Source organism: Bacillus rossius, chromosome 11 (assembly GCF_032445375.1).
Source record: "Bacillus rossius redtenbacheri isolate Brsri chromosome 11, Brsri_v3, whole genome shotgun sequence".
NCBI lineage: Eukaryota > Metazoa > Arthropoda > Insecta > Phasmatodea > Bacillidae > Bacillus > Bacillus rossius.
In genome coordinates, this window is record NC_086338.1 from 33,042,571 (window position 1) to 33,061,413 (window position 18,843).

The following is an 18,843-nucleotide window of genomic DNA, read 5'->3' on the forward strand; positions in this document are numbered from 1 at the left end:
CAGCGTCGGAAAGTGCTAGCCGGGCACTACAGTGGCTGTCAGTCAGCACGTGTGCTTTAAGACGGTGTTGAGCGCATATTAATACTACTCATCGTAAATTAGTTTACGTTGATTAATCGCGGGCAGGCACATCGGGTCTCTCGCTCCAGAAGAGACACGGTGGCAGGTCGCCTGTCTGTGGGATCCGTCTCCGTGTCATTGTAGAACGGGCCTAAGCGTAACGGGGAGGAGCGGTGGGAGAGGGTCCAAGAAGATGAGCCCGGTTACGGCACCGTCGCGTCGCATTGATTACCTGTCCGCGACAACGACGGCCGCCGCGGGCCCTCGCCCCAGGGGGGGAGGGGGGGGGGGGACCCTGACGGCGGCTTATAAAGCGCGCGCCCGGCACAATCGGCGCGCGGACCGACCCTTCTCGACGACGAAACACGCGGCGAAGCAACAGGTGAGTGGCGCCGCTGGGGCCGCCGCTAGACGGTATTGTCAATATCTGCACAAAGTTCACGTGCCCACCCTTCACGTGTACGACACTGATTCCAATTTTCATCAAAACATTCACCACAAACAATACAGTCGACATTTTCACCATTCGCTAAGTCCGACGAACCTTAAAAATGAAAGTTATGCTGTTTTCTTTTCTTCTTTACCATCGTAAACACGTTTGATTTAGATTTTGCTCCTTTTGAATGTCCTGGCTGATCTCTCTGTTCTTTTTCCAATTTTAGTTGTTTCTTCTTATTCTGAGCTTCTTCTTTTCTGATTTCTGTGTTTTTCTTTTCTATAAGTGCATATTTCATTGGAGTTGAGGTCAATATCTCACATCTTTCTGCCTTCCTCTTACGACTTGTCAGTCTTTTATCACTACACCATGGTAGAAGAGACAATTTTTGGAGGTTTTTCACAAACTCGGAACAGCTAACACTAAGATGTGAATGTGTGTGTAGTTTCAAAGAAGTCTCGACAATTGGTAGAACAGCTGATACTTCAGGCACCCTCGATGTATCAGGAGAAAGCACAGCAGACATCGGAACAGCAGCTGCAGCAGAAGTTCCAGCAAGCGATGAAATTGCAGCTGGGTTGCCAGGCACCCTTGATGGATCAGGAAAAGACACTGCAGATGTTTTAACTGCAACTGTTGCAGAAGTTCCAGTAGTTGGTAGAACAGCTAATAGGCCTACGTCAGTCGTCCTCGATGGCTGAGGAGATGTCATGGTAGAGGTTTGGACAGCAACTGCAGCTGAAGTTTCAGGTGTGATTGATTTCGAGTGGCTGAGTGATATGTTGGTTAACTCACTGCCCATGAAGTCCAAATCAGTGAATATTTGTGAATTCAAGTGATATATTCCTGTGCATCTGAAGCCATTTTCTGCTATTTCCAAGCGGCTGACTTGCCTGTATGCATCTGCGACCAATTTTGCGATGTCATATTCGTTTATCCTGAGTCCAAGATTGGCCCTCATCCACAAACTGCAAGCGACTTGGTAGGCACTCTTAAATGGTTTCATGAAGGTCCTGTCCAAGGGCTGAAGTTTGTGATTGGTATGTGGGGGGATACTTAGCATATGAACATGGTTTTCACGTGCATACATGATGACATCTAGTTCTTTGTAGCTGCTGTGCCCATCCAGGATATAATTTGCAGTAGGCTTTGTAAATGAAACAAAATGTTTCAGCCATGGCAAAAATGCTGGACCATTCATCCATCCGGTGGGGTTTGGGAAATTCCTACTTTCTGTAGGAGCACCAATTATTAGTCGATCATTTATTCTCTTTCGGGGGAATATAAAAAGAGGTGGTATGAAATGACCTATTACACTCATACAAAACATGAGTGTTACTGTGCGACCATTCTCCCCCGAAGTCATTTTCCCAACTTGGCGCTTTCCTTTAACTGAAATCACCATCTCATTTTCGTGAACTCATGTAACCCCTGTTTCATCTGCGTTATACATTTTAGATGGACGAAAAGAATAGTCTTCTTGCAGCTTCATAAGTTGATTGAAAAATCTTTCAACTTGGGGTTTGTTGAAACCTACTGATCGCATTAAGCTAGTTGATTGTGGTTTTCGATAACTTAGCTCGGGGTGTCGTTTCATGAAACCCATATAAAAATCTTTCCCCGCAACTTTACTTTCCCTGTTGAATCTATGAGGCAACTTCAAACTTTCTGCTAGTTCGTAGGCAAGCTTTAGGAATTCATGTCTCAATAATGGCATAAGTCGTGCATCCAAATCTTTCATATGCCTTACAAGCTCGTTTTCATACATCTCATCAAAAGTTACTTTGAAGCTTCCAAGCTGAGGTTTCATTTACACTTGCGATTTTGTTCTTACAGCCAAAATTTTTCTTCGTAAAGTGGTTTTAGAAAATTATGACGTTCTGCTGCTGCCTGAACCGCTATTTTGTTTTCCAAAACATCTTGCACAGATAATTTCATTTCATTTTCAGACCATTCTCCTCGCCTTTCTCCAGCGGACTTCTTAAATTTAGGCATCGTCCCTGTAATGAATTAGGCCTAAATGAAATCAGCATGGGATATGAATAAACTCTGCCCGATACAAAAATTTTAAATTTTCTAACTTTTTCTAACTGCAATTTACCGAAAATTAATGTCTTATAAAATTTGTCGCCGAAATACTGAATCATTCTGCATATTATTTTTAAGACTTAATAAACCTTCTGAACAAAAAAAAAACTCTTAGGGACAAAAGAAAAACGTAGCCTGTAGTAAACCAAAAGCAAGGTAAAGATTTTCTTAATTCGGAACAGCCTTAATTTCGAAATAAAATACAAATTGCGCTCATCATTTAATGGGGGTCAAGATTTTGATATTAACTATTTTTGGTATAACTTGCAACTCTAAAATGTGTTTACATGTCCACAAACTTTGCTTATGCACTGAAATTTTAATGGCCCATACTACCCGCACATAGCATGATCCCGACCGACATTACTGGAAGAAAAATAGCGCTTAACTTAAAGGAACGAAAATATCTCTTTAAAAGTCTGGGGATATTCCCTACACATAGTACACTACAATCACAAGTTAAAGTGATTGTTAAAATCCTTACCTCTTTCCACTCAGTTAATCTCAAAAGTTATTCAAAACAGCAGCTGAAACGAGTAAAAAACACAAAAAAAAAAGTTTCTTCTGACGTACAGCAATGACCACTACCAACAGTTCGCAAACAGTACACAGGTGTGGGCTCTGCATACACACCTCTGTACCGTGCTGTTATCTAGCGGCAAGTGTGTGAACTAATGACTCGGCCATACTACCCGCCACTCCCCTAATGACTCACCATAAGAACAAAACTTGTATTTACTAACATAGCTCTTAGGAATGTGTGTTGGATGTAAATTTTAATATTTTTATTTCATAGTGGCAGTTGTATTTTTTGCAAGTTTAGTTTTGACAAACAACATAAAATCCCAACTTTAAAAGCCTAAGTTGATAGACTGCACTACACTAAAGGGATCTCACGGTTCCTGAAGGCTCTGCTCACAACACGTGTTGGTTATTTCAATTCCTTGCATGGCTATTATTTGAGGGCTTTTCCTGTAAATTTATTACAATAGAGCTCTTGGAAATTATGTTTCATCTCTAATGTTCTCAACAGACATTTACTAAAGGCTATCTAACAGCTGTGAAATGCCACGCAAGTGTTCACAACAATTGCAAGAGAGTTATCAGAGTAAATTTACAGGAATGCCCTTTAATTAAAACTCATAAGAAACTGAAAAAATCATCCAGCCATGAGAGATCAAGCCACGTGAAATTTGGGCACGGTGGAGAATGTGTCATAAAAGGCATGGGCATATCTGTATTTGTAAATACCAGTACAAATGTATTTGCAAACGTATATATTCTATGAATAAAATATTAATATTTGGATATATGTACAAATACACAATATGAATATAAAAATTTGAATATTTGTACATACAGCAAAACCGCATTAATAAAATCCCCGTAAATACAGAACTCTCATTAATACCAAGTGTTTTCACAGTCACTAGAAATTACATTGGAGTTTTAGTGCTAAGTAATTTGTTTAATACTAATAAAACAAATGTAAAAAAACAATGTGGAGTTAAAACTAAAATTACATGATGCTATTGCTTTCGTCCAGTGTAAGTTGGAGGAAAAAGCTTAGAAATTACATATTCTTCTTGAAGTAGTTTCTAGACTGTTGCTTTTTTCTTATTTCTTAAATCCTATTAAAATGTATGTAGCCATCCTAAAATTGTATCTTACAATCCCTAAAAAAAAAAAAAGTACTTTCGGTGCTCTATAAAATTGCGTGCAAGTTTCCGTGGAGCATACAAAATTATGGTTCCTTAAGGTTTGTATTATTTAAGGTTACATGAATGTGAATATTTTATTCATGTGTTCGTAATCACTCATATTCAAGTACGAATATTCTCACAAAAATATGAATACTAATGTATTCATATTCACACTTGCAAATCAAAATATATATTCATATTCACACCTGTAAATACAAATATATTCGTACTGGCATTCACAGGTAATGATTAGAGACCCGTGAATTTTGCGGATTCATTTCGTGTTATGCTAAAATTCAAATAATTATACCTTAGGGGTCGTCCATTAATCACGTGATGTTTTTATAGCAAATTTTTAACCCCCCCTCCCCCCTAGTGATTTGTGGTGAGGTTTCAGACTAACGCCCCCCCCCCCCCCCCCCTCCAATAAATCACGTGTATTTTTTTGGTACAAAATATTTTTAAAAATTTCAGAATATTATCTTTAAATATAGGTATAATCTAATTTAATTCTGGAAAATTAAGCACAGTGATAAAAATGTCCAGACACACATTAAGGTTGCAGGTTTATTCTCACTGGCATAAAAATAATAAAGGAAAGGCTTATATGTGATTTACGCATGTATTCGGCGCCAAAATCACAGTCTTGCTGGCGACTGGCAAGCCGAGCCGGGTGGTTCATGTTGCGGCGGGCGGGGATATTGTTGCCTGGCTACGGCGAGTCAAGGTCACGCGTCACTTTTGGGTTTAGTAGAAATCGGGCAAAAAAATTAATACACGTGATATCTATCTACACCCCCTCCCCCTTGTGATATTTCGTGATTTTTCCCAACCCCCCCCCCCCCCCCCCTTTTCGAGCCTCACGTGATTAATGGACGATCCCTTAGTGCTGCTTCTGTCATTGATTCTCTGTTAATCTGGAGGACTGAAGGCCAATTAGAGAGCCTCACTCATAGACGTGTCGAATCACAGGCCACCCAGTCGAGACGACTCACAAGTCAACAGCCAATGAACAGTTGGCATTTGTCCGAGTGTGTAGAGGATATTGGAGTCTATCCTGGAGGTCATTGAATCCGCGAAATTCACGAGTCTCTAGTAATGATTTTTTTTTTGCAAATGCGTCGGTACTTGTCACGAATGCAAATGCGAGCGAGCACTAGAGCGAGGGAGAGCAGGCCTGTCCCTGTGTCCCCAGGCATGAAGCACACGGCCCTCCTCGTCCTGTGCGTGGTCTTCCTGAGGCTGCTGCACCAGTCCGCGGGCGTGCAGTACGGCGAGGACCGCGGTCTGGACGGAGAGTCTGCCTGGCAGCGCCGCAACACGGTCAGTGCAGTCACCGCCCCACACAGGGGCGTAGCCAGGGGGGGAGGGGGGGCAAGGGTATGTTGCCCCCCTTCCCTTCTGAAACTTTGAAGTGGGGGCAAACGGGGGGCAAAGAAAGTGCTGTGTGTAATCAATTTTTTGATAGTAAAACTGGCTTAAATAGCACCATTTTTCCACCTTTAAATACAAATTTTTTGCGGACCCCCCCCCCCCCCCCCTCACGCTTCAATAGGGGGAGATCGATGATTCTTTATAAAAAGGTATATTGCCCCCCCCCCCCCCCCCTTGGAAATAAAGTTGTTGCGCCCCTGGTTAAACCAGGATGCCTTCAAGTACTACTTGGTCAACCAATTACAGCGAGTTTTCATCATGTTTTCTTTAAAACGTTCTCACATACACAACCAACAAAATTAAACATAGATATAAAATTGAAGCATTCGCAGGAATGTGCCGATTTCCACGTTAAAGAGCCGTAAAAATGTTCGTAGATGATTTCCACATGATTCAAGTGGATTAGAGACAAGATTTTGTTGTTGTTATTGTTTTTATTTTTATAATAAGCTGTATCGTAATACTCACCCCACCAAAATTTGTATGCTGCATTTTTAAGATTAAATAATTTGTTAAAAAATTGGTTTAAAACAGAATAAAAATAAACAAGCGAGAATTTGTGGTTTGAAAGTGATTCATAAAGAGATGCACAAAAAAAAGTATTGTTAAATTATTTTTTTACGATTCATGCTCTTTGGTATATTTTTTTGTCAGGAAATAACGATATTCCTTGACTTTCAAACATAAAAAGATTACTTTTCTTAGAATTTGAATTAAGATTTGGATAAATTATCAATTTTTATTTCTAAGGAGTCATAACTGAAAGATGCCATTTTGGTTTCAACTTTTCTTGTCAACAATTTTTTAATATCATTTACTATTTCAAGTTTTGGTTCTTTTTGAGCATAGCACATCATTTTATGGAACGCCGTGTTATTAATAGTTATCAAAAACTACAAATAGGTAGTTCGTCCTGGGAAATAATAATTGGTGTTTAGCACAAGATTTTTTTTTTTTTTCAGAATAACTACAACTGTATAATACTGTCAATAGACATTAATTTATGGTCTTAGAAAAATCAACAAATAGTAAAATTTTAAAAAGTGAGAGAATCTTTCAGTACTCACTAGTGGTGTGTAACATCTAATATATAATATCACAAACTATGTATTTTAATACAATACTTATAAAATTATTGAATTTGTATGATATACTATATATTATTATTTCACAATGTATTTATAAAGTATTCCAAAAGCCACATGGCAATGAGTTGTGCTGTTCAAGACTACTGTTAGCGGAACAATCGGTAAACAGCTGTCTCTTCTTTCTCTTTCTCCCTCTTTTCAAATGCCGTGGAAATGTTTGCGCTCGCTAACAAGCTGCAGAAAAAGCGCCAAAACTTAATGGCACGCGCTCTCCCTACTTCCTGTTACACATTTCCGTCTCATTCACAAAATCACTCCCACTAAATGCTTATACCAAAAGCTTAGATGTTACACATCAAAAAATAAAAACACTAACACTATTATAAAACACCAAGAATACTTAAACACTCTTAAATGTGCAAAGTAGAGCTCCTTACTTGGGTACAGTCTATAAATGGTCTTTATTGTGGGGTGTTTAATCCTTAAAGTTGATAAATATACATATATACTATCACATAGTTGTTCTGATAAAACCATCAATATTAATATTACACTATTACTGTACCTAAAAATATACAATTAGAACATATCCCAAACACCACCAAAAGCTTTTAAGTCCTCTTATCTTCTAAGGTATTCGTTTTAGGGGAAAACTGAGAAATTTTTTTTCCCTTCAAAAAAAAAATATATATATTTCTGTTTTACAGGATGGCACTGTTGGTTGTGATAAATAAATATGTACATCACTTTTGAAATGGTTTTGGTTCCATTTGGTTTGCTGATATTCTTGAAGGCCCTTATACCCTTTTTGCTTCTGGGGTGCACTTTGGATAAGGAGTTATTTAAAAATCTTCGGTGGCAGTGATGTCGTGCTCACATATCGAAGGTTGTGGGTTTGGATCCAACATCCCATCAATGACTCAAAATTTATCAGCTCAGGTTGTGTAACCATGTGTTTCAGACGCCACTAAAATTTTGAAGGTCCAGTTCGCTGCGCTCTCAACCTTGCAACATAATCTCGGCCATCACATCACTATGATTAACCATGCGTCATCATCTTGGGAGGTACCTCAACTGTGCTTAACCACGACGAGACACTGTTAGATAAGTCCTGTTCCTATACAAGTTCCCAGACAGTCAGCGTAATCTCGGACGTCCCATCGTTATGCTTGCGTGACTAATCTTGGGTGTACAGAGGGAACTCGGCGGTCCTGTACCTCCGCTCAGCCGTGCGACGTGCTGATCACGGAGTTGTGACGCGGTGCCGCAGGTGACCAGAGAGCTGGCCAGCTGGATCCTGCAGCTGCTGCACCGAGGCGAGCCCTCGCTCTGCACGCAGAAGCGCAACTCCGAGCTCATCAACTCCCTGCTGGCCCTGCCCAAGGTGCTCAATGACGCGGGCAGGAAGTAGCACGGCCCCCCGCGCAGGTTCGTGAAGCTGCCCCCCGCACCAGGTGGGTCGGGTCTTGCGACGAGCTCGCCTGCCCGCCGGGGCTCCGCTGCACAGCGGCCCAACAGAGCGAGGGGGTTCAGGGTCCCGGCGTTGCGAGAGGAACAGGCGTGAACTTGAAAAAATATATCGATGGCTTAGAATGAAAACCTCGTATCTAAATTTTTGGACGAAAATACGTTTTTTTTATGTTTTTTTGGCTGGAAAACCTCGTATCTCGCACAACGTTTGGCTGAAAGAAATAAAATGTGCATCCTACTGCTTTCTATTACATAAAAGAATTGTACAACCATTACTTGAGGGGGGGGGGGGGGGGGGGGGGCGAAAGAAACTGTCTTTTGTCACCGCTGTAAAATTTGCATTTTATGAGATACAAGGTTTTCTATCTAAGCCATCGATATTATGGCATCAAGATATGAAAAGAATTTCAAATAAGGATTAGTCTCTCTGGTTGTTGGTGTAAAGCTGTTGACAATATAACTTTAAAAACAAAACGGGGTAGGAGGGGGAAAATGTGTATGGTAAAGTCAGCTTCAAGCCACTTCAACTGAATTCCAACAGACGTGGCTAAACAGCATGTAAACAGCTACTACTCCGATCAGATCAGGTAACATCATGTCGCTGGTTGCATGCTGGTGGGTTGGCTGTAGTGCAAGACAATAGTGCCCGAAACCTAATTAAATAACTTCAGCATTTAATAAAAATCAAAACATTTCCATTTTTATTCATACTCAAATCCACACCTCAAATCGGAAGAAAGTTTCAAGTAAGTAATCAAAAATATATCTAGTTTACATGATCAGTATCTACGTATAATAAAAATAATTAAAAAAATATCACGAACGTTACCTACCAGGCACAACAAACATTCTGAGCCCACTTCTTTACTTTATTTGTAACTTTGTGCTACACACACTTAGTTTCTTGGATCTATATTGAAAATTATATAATAACACTACCCTTGAATAATAGTATCACTACAGTTACAATTATAAAACAATAAGGTCTAGATGTTAGTGTTTAATTTTTGGATTTTCCTTCTTATTCCTTCCTCAAATATCAATCCATTCATATGCTAAAAAAATTTGATGGTATTTGAAGATATGAGAATTCAACCAGCCCATCCCCAATATTAACTCATTCACATTTCTTTTATCGTAATGTTTCAAACACCTGCCACTACTTATTTAACAATAAAATTTTTAATTACTATCTACAGTGAAACGCTGTTGAGACGTTTTTCAAGGGACTGTCGAGAAGAAACTTCTTAGCTGGGAAAACTTCTTACAAGGGAAAAGGAAACTATACTCTTTTTCATAGCTTACTATCAGTATAATTGAACAAATTTACAAATGGTATCAATTTCTTGTGAAAAATAGAGCCTAAGACTATATAACGAAACAAAGATTAAATTTCCTATTTGTGAAACTAATTCCTACTTGCATTTACGTATATTGAAAAATTAATGTTTACACAAAACAGTACAATATTACATGTTCTAAATTAATTTATTGAAAAAAGTGATCCAGTGTTGTTTGCTTGGAGTTCTTCTCAGTTTGCTTCATTATGAAATTTTCAATGAGCCAGACACTTTGCCAAATATTGTCTGGCACGTTTGCAGTTCCTTGAACGAAGTCCCGCAGCCCTTCCAGATGCACTAAGGCATCAGAACAGGTTGGTTTTGATGGTGCTCTTGGTTCACTTTCCTCATCCTCTTCATCTTCGTCATCACCTTCTACTGCAGTCACATCACTGTTGCTGCTGCTGCTTGCTATTGCTTCAGCACTCTGAGGCTCACAAGGCAGAACGTCACTGTCAGCTTCAACATAATCATCAAAACTACAAGTGATTTGTAGTTTGCTTTGCAAACTTTTCCATGCATTATTGCACGCACCCTCATCGCCACCATCACCCTCATCAGTTGGGGCTACAGTGTCACCTCCAAAGCCTGCCTTCTTGAAGCAGTTGGCAATAATGGTTGGGTCCAACGAATCCCAAGAAGCCGCAAGGAAATGCAGTGCATCTAATATAGACACTTTGTAGGGTGGAGAGTTGGGTGTGTTATGGTTCATTTTTGTTATTAGTCTGCACACCAGTCTCTTGCGATAATACTGCTTTAGGACCTTGATCACACCCTGATCCATGGGTTGCAGAACTGATGTGGAATTAGCAGGAAGAAACTGTATTCTCACATTCCTCAAGTTCGCCACATTCTTCGGATGGGCAGGGCGATGGTCCATAAACACAATTATCTTTCTGTTTTTTACTCCCATTTTGGCATCCAGGGAGTGCAAATATTGTTCAAAGATGCTGCAAGTCATCCATGCAGTTTTATTATTTGTGTACCTACATGGTAAAGTTTTCACCTTTTTAAAACATCGTGGATGTTTTGCCTTCCCAATTACAAAAAGTGGAAGCTTCTCGGACCCATCCATGTTGGCCCCCACAAGAACAGTCAACCTCTCCTTGCTCTGTTTACCCCCATGACAAGCCTCTCTTTTTAAAACAAATGTTTTGTCAGGCAGCATTTGAAAAAAGAGGCCGAACTCGTCAACATTGAAGATGTCCTTTGGTTCATACTCGGATAGAATTTGAGGCAATAATATTTTCCAGGCATCTATTGATTATTCACTCACACTCTCAGACTCTCCACTTATTGCTCGGTACACAATGCCAGTTATATTCATAAATCGGTCAAGCCAACCATTCGATGCTCTAAACTCAACATTAAGTGTCAAAGCAATCTGTTCTGCTTTTTCTTTTAAAATCACACCACTCAATGGGATGTTTTGTGCACGTTGTTGTTTAAACCATTCAAGCAATGGTTTTTCTATCTCGTCATATTTTCCACTCTTCCTCTTCTTACAGGTCGATGAAATATTGCCAGCCTCGGAACGAATTTCTTCTTGTTTGGCAACAATGGTATTAAGTGTTGATGGTGGTATTCCCAACTCCTTAGCGATCGCCACTCGTGGAACCTTGGGATTAGAATTAACTTTGTTTATAATGTCCAGCTTTTCTTTTAATGACAACGCTTTGCGTTTGATTGCAATCTTATTTAACGCCATTATTATGAAACTAAAACATATTTTGTATCACCTTCAAATAAAAAGAAAATTAAAATTTAAAAAAAACGTAACACTCGTGCAAGACGACGCTAACGTAATTAGCGGGAATCTGTGGCGGTAATACTACTCGGCAGTCGGCAATAGACAGAATCGCGTGTTGCAGCAATCGGCGAGGGGAAGCCTACAACTCACGTAGTTTCGGTTCCCTCAGAAGATTTCCGAAGTATTGCGTTTTGGTATTAAGCCGCTAAATCATAAGTTTCCAATGAAAACAAGCATGTTGTGACTGACCTAATCTAACCCTTTGATTTTTTTAATTTCGATATTTGAGAGAAATCCGAAGTTGCACGAACGTGGTAAGGAACTGAAACTATGAGTTGTAGGCTACCGATCGGCGAGTTACCCATATCGATAGTCGGCTACAGGCGCGCACTCTATTCGGCCATCAACCTAACCAAAAATGATGCCAACCGGCGAGCAATCGACGTCAATAATCGACTTCGTGCGCGCACTCTGTACGGGCATCAACCAAACTACCACGGTGGCAACCAGCGCTTGCTACATGTTAATTTTTATACGCGACTGGCGTTAAATGTGAAACGACTAAACGAGTCCTAAAGAGAATATACTTGTCAACCAATTACTTATTTTTAACTTAAAAAATATAACGGTGATTTCCCAATAAATAATGCATTTAAACTTAAAAAAAAGATTGTTTCATACGGGAAACTAATTTTACAAGGATCGTCTTACACGGAAAATAATAACCTACATCATATGGAGAAAATGGCGGGACCGAAGCATTTGATCGTATGAAACGGGAAATCGTATTGTGCGAGATCGTTTTAAACGAGTTTCACTGTACTTAATAAAACCATAACACTAGCTGAATGACAGACAACACACAGCCCAAACCGGTGGACCTAGAGATTTGAAATTTGAAAGAAATATTCCTCGAGTTCCCTAGGGGTGCACTAAGAAGGAATTTTTTTAAATACTATTCTTAAAGGGATGAAAAGAGGTGGTAAGGATTATATGAAATACCACTCAATGACCCACTCAACATGAATTCTCAGGAACTATAAGACCTACAGACTTTAAATTTGGCAAGTGTATGGCTTTTGCTACGTAGACATCCATTTAAAAAGGATTATACGAAAATCAGCTCAAGTAGGGACTTGGGGTCATTAAAAATTACAATTTACCTATTTTTCAATACTGTTGCATTGTTGGTGCTTTCTTCATCTCATTGGCAACAGCTGCTGCATTGTTAATACCTTCTACCTCTCCTGGTGACATATTTTACATTTTAATCACTTTACTCACTTTCAGATCTTAAATCAACCACCAAGACTTTACAACTTGGCAGGGACTTTTTTTATTTACATCAACTGAGTACTGGGTTTCCCTAAAATCGGCCTCCAAGGTGGGTTATCGGGGCTCTCAAACTCAAATTTCCCATTTTGCAAGTATATATCTTAAGGACTTTAAATTCAGCAAAGATGTTCTTTGTACACTAATCCCTCACTTAGCACATCTTCATAATGTGCGAATTCATTTAGCGCAATGTTAATTTTACTCCGCCAGTCATGAATAGCACATTTGTAAATTTCAGTTAGCAAGAAATTGCCACAGGCAAAAAAAAAAATGTCAGGCATGACGCCATGAAGTCTGTTTCAACTCGGTAAACAACAGATGTATCATGGCACACAGCTAGCCATACGAGGGAGAAAGAGATATGCGCGCGGTATGACTATGTTATTGGCTGTTGTACAAACATCAGCTATGGCAAGTTAAGTTGCGACTATGGAGTGTAAAGGACCAAATGTTTTTACGTCCGTGCTTATGCCGCAGTTCAGCTAGTTAATATGTATATGGATTAACTAGTACTATTACATCAACCTAAAGTTTTAGCACTAATGTGACAGTTAATTGGTTAAATTTCTTCAGCCTGCTAATTTTTGTTACATAGTTTTTTACAGAAGTTTATTCTTAACTAAACTCAGTTAAAAAAATTTTCTTGACAGATTGAAATAAACATGATTAAGTTTTTAACCAATTAAACCATATTTAGCTAACCTGCTATCCAGCATGCAATAACAAAGTTAAATATTCTATTTAATTCATAGCAAATTTTAATTTTTTGAATTTTTCATGCAGGTTTATGCTACAGTTATGCGTGAAATCTGCAATTTCTACAACACCCCCACAATAACTGCAAGTCAAAAAGTTTCTTTAACAAAGGATAAATCAGTTAAGTTACTTATGTTGAGAAATTAGTTTCCGAACAAAAAATGCTTAGTATAAATAAGAATGATGCAAGATAACCATGTATGATAATTACAATTAGATGATAATATATTGCACACAAAGGAAAATGTCAAATTTAGTATTCTTGCATCTAATGAAACAATTTATTTTCTGAAGTTACCACTCTTAAGGATATTGGTCAGCTAAGCATGATACAACTTAATTTATCAAGAGTAATTTGTGTGTGTATAATATTACTGTTTGTTGATCTAGGGAGAGGAATGATAACATGGTTGTGATATAATGGACTCAACACCTTGGCAAGATGATGGAGCAACGAACCAGGACTTACTACATTCAAATAATGTAAACAAGCAAATAAAAACTAAATAAAATAAACTGTTAAAAAGACTGGTACCACAGCTGATGAACTATTTGTCCACCTTTCATCCAACAATCCTCTTTTTCAGTAGAGTGTAGAAATGATGAAACATGAAAACCTCATGTCTATTTTTACCATAGCATGAACACACATTTATTGTATGGTAAATATAGTAATAATTACCCACATCCAAAAAAAATTAACCTACTCTTTATTTGTTAGAAGATACTGTTGTTATCATAACCTTACTGTTTCACAATGTGAATGTTTCACAGTGTCTCATTTTCAACAGAAACATAGCATTGGATGCCGATATTATACCAAGTCATGTAGTGGTGTTTTGGTAATTTTGACTTACTCTAAGTCTGAATTGCAGGGTTGATTTCATTTTATCCAATACAGATCAATATTTTTAATAAAACACCTTAATAAGAGTTATGTTTACTTTCTGCACTCAAAACCTGTAAACAAGACTTCCATACAATCTGTCATGCGAAATGAAAAATATCTGCGATTACAGATTTAAGATTTGGTCCTAACAAGGAATTACAAAAAAAAATGAGTTCAAAAAAAAAAAAACATGTCACCGACTTGGCACCGGAGAGAAGAGGTGTAGACCATAAACTAACTAAACATTTTTTTTTCTTCTTTGTTCACTGGACTTCAAAACTTGAGGCTGAATCCCGGACCCAGGGCCACTCTCCCCTTCTCGACGACGCCCATGTGGAAGCCCATGGAGCCCATGTCCTCGTCGGTGTCACCCTGAAACAGAAAGTCGTCGTTCCGACTGCTCGTGTGGCTTCATCGCGCTTCTTAAAACACATGCAATTATACACACACAACCTGTATCTCCACGTGCTACACTACAAACTGATCCAAGCACTAAAGGAACTTGAAAGTGTAGCCCTACACTCAGTGGCGTAGTCAGGATTTGTGTATGGGGGGTGTTAAGAAGCATGACCCCCCCCCCCCCCCCCCCCTGTATTAAAGCGGGGGGGTCCGGGGGTCCTCCCCCGGGAAAATTTGGATTTTAAGGTGTAAAATAGTGCTATTTTAGCAGTTTTCGGTACTTAAAATTAAATATTGTAATGGTAAAACTTTTATTAATTTTAATATGAAATATATTTGAGTGATGAAGAAATTAATTAAATATTTGGTGCTAAGGGGGGGGGGGGGGGGTGTTTGAACCCCTAACCCCCTCCTCCCCTGGCTACGCCCCTGCCTACACTGTAAAATGAAAAAACCATTTTTTTTCTCTTTGGGCTTAACATCTTGTGGACAGTGAAATTAAGGTTTGTATTAATGAGGTTTAACTACTAGCAGAACAAAACTGGTTTGTTTTTAATGTTAAGATTCTGAAAAAAGGCCACTCGGAAGACGTGCAGGAGATGGCGATATATAAATAACTTTTTTTCTTAATTGCAATACTGATTATAAGCTATTTTCAGCCTAGTTTTCCTAAGTTTTAATTAAATATTTCCCGAATTATTATTTTTTTTATAAAACCATAGTTAAACTCCTTATCAAACCATTATTCAGGGTTCCCTTATTGTCGTCACGGAGATTTCTGAGAAGTGATGCACGCCTTGCTGAGCGAGCAAACAGGGCGGGAGCCGGGGAAGCTGGGCGTCCGGCTCTGTCCGAGCCTGACCACTGCCAGAGGGGGTGGAGGGGTGGGGCCCGCTCTACAGGCGAGACCTGACGGGGACACGCACCAGCTGCTTGTACTCCGCTCCGCCCGGGGGCGGCTTGGGGCTGGCGGCCGCCGCCTTGCGGTGCCCCAGCTCGCTCTTGGCCGGCCACGTGGGGAACATGGCCGGGTCGATGGGCAGCGGGGCCTCCCGGAAGTACTCGTGCTTGAGCGCCTCCTCCGCCGTGACGCGCTGGCTCGGGTCGTACGTCAGGAAGCGGTTCATCAGCTCCATGCCCGTGTCCGTGATCATGGTGGAGCCGAAGCGCTGCCGCAGCTGGTTCACGGGGTAGGCCGAGAAGTTCATCCTCTGGACGGCCGGCAGCCTGTCGTAGCCGGGCCACACTCTCTCGTTGGGCGTGCCCAGGTCCTGCACGTCAACCCATAACCAGTCAAACATCATTCATTAAAACCTGCATAATAATACAAAGTGTTTTCACACTCCATAGAAATTACATAGCAATTATACTGCTAAGTAATGTGTTTTAACACAAAAGTATTCTTATGATGTAATACAAAGTTTTTTATTACATGTAGTATACAGGATGGATAGTACAAATATCCCAGAATAACGTAAAGAAACAACGTGCAGTTCAAAATAAAATAATACTGATGCCATTGCTTTGGTTCATTGTAGGTTGAAGAAATGAGCTTGGAAATGTTATTCTACCAAATTGATGGTAGTACCTAAATGTAATTTCTTGAACTAAGCTTTATTCACGTTATTAATCCTTTTAAGAATGATACATTAGAAAACATTTTTCTGAGCCATAGGTGAAGCCATTCTAAAATTATATTTTACCATCCCTAAAAAAAATACATTTGGTATAGTATAAAATAGTGTGAAAATTTTTACTAGTATTTGATTTTTATTTAGAAATTCTATAAAAATTGAGTTTAAATTTTGTAATAGTTTGGTTAATACAAACCTCAATATTGCATAGTGACAAAAGTACAGTCCCTTCAGGTTGGTGTTATCGAGGTTTCGCTGTATACTTTTCCCCCAAATCCAAATCCCAAATCTGACCTCTCATAAAAATCACACCCCTACTTTCCAAACTTGATTTTAGTATAAAATGTGCAACGATTATGCGATAAAACACGGTACTGAGTTTTCAAATGAAATCATAAATTGGTAATACTGATGGTTCTATTTTACTTATTCACTTGACAATAATAACTAACACTTAGAAAACATATATGATCTTAAATATATTCTAATTTTTGGTACATTAACATAAACATCAGAACCGTAAATAATTTCTCAAAAAAATTTTTCATTACTTGAGCTTAACTGGCTTTTTTAATAACTCAAAAAATTAATGAAGTAATGAAGTAAGGACTCAGTTTCACTCAACTCGAAGGTATGAATACTGAACTCAGCTTGAATAAACGACCCAAAAATATGCATACTCATCCATCTAAAATGGGTGATGAGAAGAGAGTTGAGCCGTAACAAAATGAATGGGTGGGGAAAACAGAAGTACCCCAAAAAAAGCCACGGGCTCACAGCAACGTCCGAGTTATGAGAAAAAGACAGTATAGTCTTGTCATGTCAAGTACTATGAACTCGACTTTCGAGTCGAGCTAAGCTTTAGCTACTCTCTCGACTCGGCTCGAGTTTTGAGGTCATGGCCCATCTCTATCACCCGCCATATCTCTTACGACCTTGATGCTGATGAGACTTAAGCCCTAATTCCTTCATTTACTCACTCATTCATTGCACAAGTTGTCAGGCAAGTGATCTGACAACTCGGCCTTCGTCGTACCCCGAAAATTTGAGCGTATAACTGGTTTCTGTTGTTTTCTTGTGTTATATGTAGGGGTGTGCGAGATCCCGACGCTTCGGGAAAAAAGTCAGGAAAATAGGCTTCCCGAAATGCCGGGTGGGAATTTTATTACTCCCGAATTTTTCGGGAAATTGTTTAAAAATTTACAAATGTTTACTAATCATGTGAAAATGTTTTCTATCAATTCAAACTGTTTTACAACAATATTTTTTATGGATTCGTACATTTTTGAAGGGTTTCCGTACTATTTAAACGCAACACATCTTTTAAACGTATGCCGATCGTAGCGACAGCTGTGGTGTGCAGTGAATTATGATAATCGTTTACACATATCTAATTGGAATATAAAAAACGTACATGGAGTACCTTAAATATTGTATGCGTTCATTAATATATTTCTTCAAGGGTACAAATTTGCAAGGTACGTGAATAGTCAGTTATATAACATTATTGCCGTCACCATCGAATACTTAACCTAAAACCACTGTATGTCCTTAGACACAAACAAAACACATGTGTAATCCAACCTTTTCGCCAAAGATATAAGAAATACTAGACTTGCATTTCATAACAAAGCGTAATTGTTCTCATTACTTGATAGCAGTGGCGATGTAGAGAACTGTATTGGCACTTTGAAAAATATGAAATCACGTAGTTTTACACCACTGCTCACGAGTATCTAAACATCTATGATTTTGCTTTGGGAGAAAAAAATAGTTGTTTACTGTTTAGTCTGGCGGGCTTTGTCGGCTGACATTACGTTATTAAGGCTTGTGCAAAGTATCTGTTCCTATTTTCGATGCCGTTGTATATTAAAACAAACTAGCAGCCTACAAATAATGGAGGTCGCAATGATCAGCTTGTTACTTGTAAACCTAAAAGTGTTTGGAAGTATTTTGAATGTCTGACAGACAGTAAATCCCTGGCAAATTGTGTCTCGTGTTAAAAATTTTTGAGATGCAAGCATGGTAGCACGTCTGGATTACTAAGACTTCTCAATAAACATCCCTCTATAAAAAAAGAATTTGAGGATGCTAAAAAATATGAAGTCGCCGCTGAAAAAAGGGCAAGTGAAGCAGACAAAAGAAATAGCAGCAAAAAAACAACTAACTTTGCAAGAAACGTTTAAATGACCATCTTCTCATATTGGAATTAAAAATTTGCTTTTTTTTTTTTTTTTTTTTTTTTTTAAATTTTCCTGATCCCGTCCCGTTTCCTGCGGGAATAATTTATTTTTCCCAAAAATTTCCCACAGTACAAAAACCTATTCCCACACACCCCTAGTTATATGTACTTTTTTTAATGGCCCTTTTATTTTATGGTCTGCACTAGTGTTATAAATGTTATCATGCATAGTAGGTATCTCTTTTATATTTATTTATTCTCAAAACATGTTCATTAGTA

At 38.9% G+C, this 18,843-nt stretch overlaps 2 protein-coding genes across 5 annotated transcripts in view; one reads left to right on the forward strand and one right to left on the reverse strand.

Moving 5' to 3' along the window:
* Positions 1-401: 401 nt before the first annotated feature.
* Positions 402-13,988, forward strand: LOC134536791 (pigment-dispersing hormone peptides). 2 transcript variants are annotated; one of them, XM_063376721.1, is made up of 4 exons: positions 402-442; positions 5,483-5,610; positions 8,080-8,237; positions 13,851-13,988. In XM_063376721.1, the coding sequence occupies exons 2-3, from the start codon at positions 5,485-5,487 to the stop codon at positions 8,218-8,220; spliced, it is 267 nt and encodes an 88-aa protein (XP_063232791.1). In that variant the 5' UTR covers positions 402-442; positions 5,483-5,484; the 3' UTR covers positions 8,221-8,237; positions 13,851-13,988. The 2 variants fall into 2 exon arrangements, with proteins under 2 accessions (XP_063232791.1, XP_063232790.1); XM_063376720.1 differs by lacking the exon at positions 402-442 and having other exon boundaries at positions 4,713-5,610.
* A 400-nt stretch (positions 13,989-14,388) lies between these two features.
* Positions 14,389-18,843, reverse strand: part of LOC134536787 (cyclin-dependent kinase 11B-like) — a 42,744-nt gene continuing 38,289 nt past the window's right edge. For all 3 annotated transcript variants that reach the window (XM_063376706.1, XM_063376707.1, XM_063376704.1), the window contains exons 12-13: positions 15,675-16,019; positions 14,389-14,721 (exon numbers count right to left, since the gene is read on the reverse strand). In XM_063376706.1, the coding sequence (XP_063232776.1) occupies positions 14,623-14,721; positions 15,675-16,019 (444 nt within the window). In that variant the 3' untranslated portion in view covers positions 14,389-14,622. The remainder of the gene's footprint in view (positions 14,722-15,674; positions 16,020-18,843) is intronic.

Bases quoted from the DNA above. Each gene is read 5' to 3' on its own strand.
- LOC134536791 (XM_063376720.1), top strand. From the start codon at position 5,386: ATGATTTTTTTTTTGCAAATGCGTCGGTACTTGTCACGAATGCAAATG. The intron at 5,611-8,079 runs GTCAGTGCAGTC...GCGGTGCCGCAG, and splicing joins CCTGGCAGCGCCGCAACACG to GTGACCAGAGAGCTGGCCAG.